This window comes from Echinops telfairi, unplaced genomic scaffold (assembly GCF_000313985.2).
Source record: "Echinops telfairi isolate 266 unplaced genomic scaffold, ASM31398v2 ScPeMD7_7430;HRSCAF=8468, whole genome shotgun sequence".
In the NCBI taxonomy this organism is placed as follows: Eukaryota; Metazoa; Chordata; class Mammalia; order Afrosoricida; family Tenrecidae; genus Echinops; species Echinops telfairi.
The window spans coordinates 463,965-465,484 of NW_022111330.1; the positions used below are offsets into that span (position 1 = coordinate 463,965).

The window sequence follows — 1,520 nt, forward strand, 5'->3', positions numbered from 1 at the left end:
TTTTTTTTTTAGAATTAACTTTAATTTTTTATCATACATAATTCTGTGGTAAACAACTTTTTGTTCATTAGAATTAATTCCTGAGACTAAATTCCAAAAAGTAGAATCATTGGGTGAAATATAAGAATATTTAAAAAGTTTTCAATATATGTTGCTGAATTGCTTTCTAAAACATTTTTAAAATTCATTCTCATACAAACAATGAATAAGAACCTATTTCATTGAACTCTTGCTAGCTCTAAGTAATGTATATAGTTGCAGGAATAGTTTTTAAACTTTAACTGACTATTTAATGTCTATTTGGTCCTAGATTGATCCTCTCAGATAACATGAAGGAATATGTGCTCCTACTGTTCTTGGCTTTGTGCTCTGCCAAACCCTTCTCTAGGCCTTCCTATATGACATTAAAGAATATGATGCTGGAAGACATGGAAGATTCAGATGATGATGATGACGATGATGATGATGATAACACTCTTTTTCCAACGAGAACACCCGCGAACCCTTTTTTCCCCTTTGATATGCTTCCAACATGTCCCTTTGGATGTCAATGCTACTCAAGAGTTGTGCACTGTTCTGATCTAGGTAAGAATATACACCAACTATACTTTGAAATATAGTGTTATACTAACAAAATTTAAAAGACTAGGAAAGTCCTCTCTGAAATTTTAAACATTATCTCATTCATTGAAATATATTTTTTCATTTGGATTTTTAGGTGGAAAATAGAGTAAAAGCTAAAGTACATCCAAGTTTATTTTACAAATCCAGAAAATCGGTGACAAGAATGAGAATTTTACATATGGAATATTTCCTCCTCTTCCTCAATTGAATCGAAGAACATGATGTCAATTGCCTGCAGGGAGAATGGCCCTCCTGCTTAGGGTCAGAGCAGATGGAAATTTGTAGATTTATAGTAGACTCATAGAATTTCAAGTAAAATTCTACTATAACAACATAAGTTGCATGTGCAGAACAATGACATAGGTCACAGAGTTTTTGTCTCAAATCTAGAAGTGTTCAAGATAATCCGCTATTTGTTCTGAATTATTTAGGTTTAAAACGGTGAAGAAAAGTGGCTGAGTTAAATCAGTTTCTAAGACTTTTTTATTTATTTATAATTTTAATAAATCATTTTATTGCGAGCTCTTACAGCTCTTATAACACCAATTGTATCAAGCACATTTGTACATGTTACCATCATCATTTCCAAAACAATTTCTTTCCACTTGAGTACTTGCTATCAGCTCCCCTTTCTCCCATCCTTGTGAACCCTTGATCATTTACAAATTGTTTTTATTTTCATATTGTACACCTCTGCTGCCTCCTTTCACCCACGTTTCTGTTGTTCATCCCTGTGGACAGTGTTGTATGTCTATCCTTGAGATTGGTTCCCTCCTTTCTCCCCCATCTCCTCCAACCTTCCCCATACCATGGTATCGCTATTCTCATTATTGGTCCTGAGGGGTTTATCTGTCCTGGATTCTCTGTGTCCAGAGCTCTTATCTGTACCAGTGTAT

General features: G+C 34.1%; 2 protein-coding genes across 2 annotated transcripts in view; one reads left to right on the forward strand and one right to left on the reverse strand.

Annotated features, from left to right (window-relative positions):
- Window positions 1-1,520, reverse strand: part of LOC105979931 (centromere protein P) — a 369,435-nt gene that overhangs the window by 188,386 nt on the left and 179,529 nt on the right. The gene's annotated exons all lie outside the window — the stretch shown is intronic.
- The window catches only part of ASPN (asporin), a 38,116-nt gene that overhangs the window by 10,809 nt on the left and 25,787 nt on the right, over window positions 1-1,520 (forward strand). The window contains exon 3 of the mRNA XM_004717737.2: window positions 311-585. Coding sequence (XP_004717794.1) covers window positions 330-585 — 256 coding nt within the window. The 5' untranslated portion in view covers window positions 311-329. The remainder of the gene's footprint in view (window positions 1-310; window positions 586-1,520) is intronic.